Source organism: Cricetulus griseus, chromosome 4 (assembly GCF_003668045.3).
Source record: "Cricetulus griseus strain 17A/GY chromosome 4, alternate assembly CriGri-PICRH-1.0, whole genome shotgun sequence".
Lineage (NCBI taxonomy): Eukaryota > Metazoa > Chordata > Mammalia > Rodentia > Cricetidae > Cricetulus > Cricetulus griseus.
Genome location: NC_048597.1, coordinates 69,207,829 through 69,208,971, shown reverse-complemented (window position 1 = coordinate 69,208,971; position 1,143 = coordinate 69,207,829). Strand labels below are relative to the sequence as shown.

At 44.1% G+C, this 1,143-nt stretch overlaps 1 gene segment (V, D, J or C); it reads left to right on the top strand.

Moving 5' to 3' along the window:
* Window positions 1-659: 659 nt before the first annotated feature.
* Window positions 660-1,143, top strand: LOC113839475. The segment is given in 2 exon segments: window positions 660-702; window positions 821-1,143. Coding segments are annotated over 2 exon segments (366 nt in total).

The following is a 1,143-nucleotide window of genomic DNA, read 5'->3' as shown; positions in this document are numbered from 1 at the left end:
ACAGTAAAAAATTAGTTCATATTTCTTGTATTCTGGTAAAAGCCCCAGAGAAAGGAACTCCTTCTCACTGGAGTCTCAAAAGTAAGAGATCCCTTCTCTTAGCCCAAGGCTGGAAGTCACAGCTTCTGAATTATACACAGCCTTTCCCTTTGGTACAGTACTGTAAGATTTTCTTTAATCAGCTAACATTTTATGAAAGTGCTAATGCAGGTCATGCAGGCCCCTTTGCCTCTCACAACATATACTTGTTGCCAAGGATACCAAGAGACTGTGTTCCTAGAAACCAAGGAAGAAAGCAAAAGAAAGTCTCAGAGATGGCTCAGCAATGTCTTGTTTTCCTCAGTTTTTCTACATTTATCAGTTATAAATTCTAGCTTATCTAGTCACACGAATGTAGTTTTACATACTAACATCCCTCTTCCCCTCTTAGATACCATAACCCCTTACTCCATTAACCACACAGCTGGGGCCACTGTGGTCCCTTGGGCAGCCTCAGGCAGGAAGTGACAACCCAGACATTTGAGGCACACAGACCTAAAAGGGATTTGTTGACAAAGAAAAATTTGCATGAAGGGCCCTCTGAGTTCTCTGAGAATTGTTGAAGGATAAAAGAGACCCACATCATCTCTGTCTCAGAAAAGCTCAGTGGTGACTGCACCATGGCCTGGACTTCTCTACTTTTCTTCCTCCTTCATTTCACAGGTCAGGAGTCATCTGTACCCTGATCCCAGTTCAGGGACACTATAGACACTATATTAAAGCCAGATAAATTCTCCCCTCACCCTCCACTCAGGGATATAATGTGTTTCTCTATTTTCAGGGTCTTTCTCCCAACCTGTGCTGACTCAGTCACCCTCAGCCTCTGCCTCTCTGGGAGCCTCAGTCAAACTCACCTGCACCTTGAGTAGTCAGCACAGCACCTACTTCATAGAATGGTTTCAGCAACATCCAGACAAAGCTCCTAAGTATGTGATGCAACTTAAGAGTGATGGAAGCCACAGCAAGGGGGATGGGATCCCTGATCGCTTCTCTGGCTCCAGCTCTGGGGCTCATCGATACTTAAGTATCTCCAACATCCAGTCTGAAGATGAAGCTGACTACATCTGTGGTGTTAACTATGAAAATGGTAAACAATATTGGTGA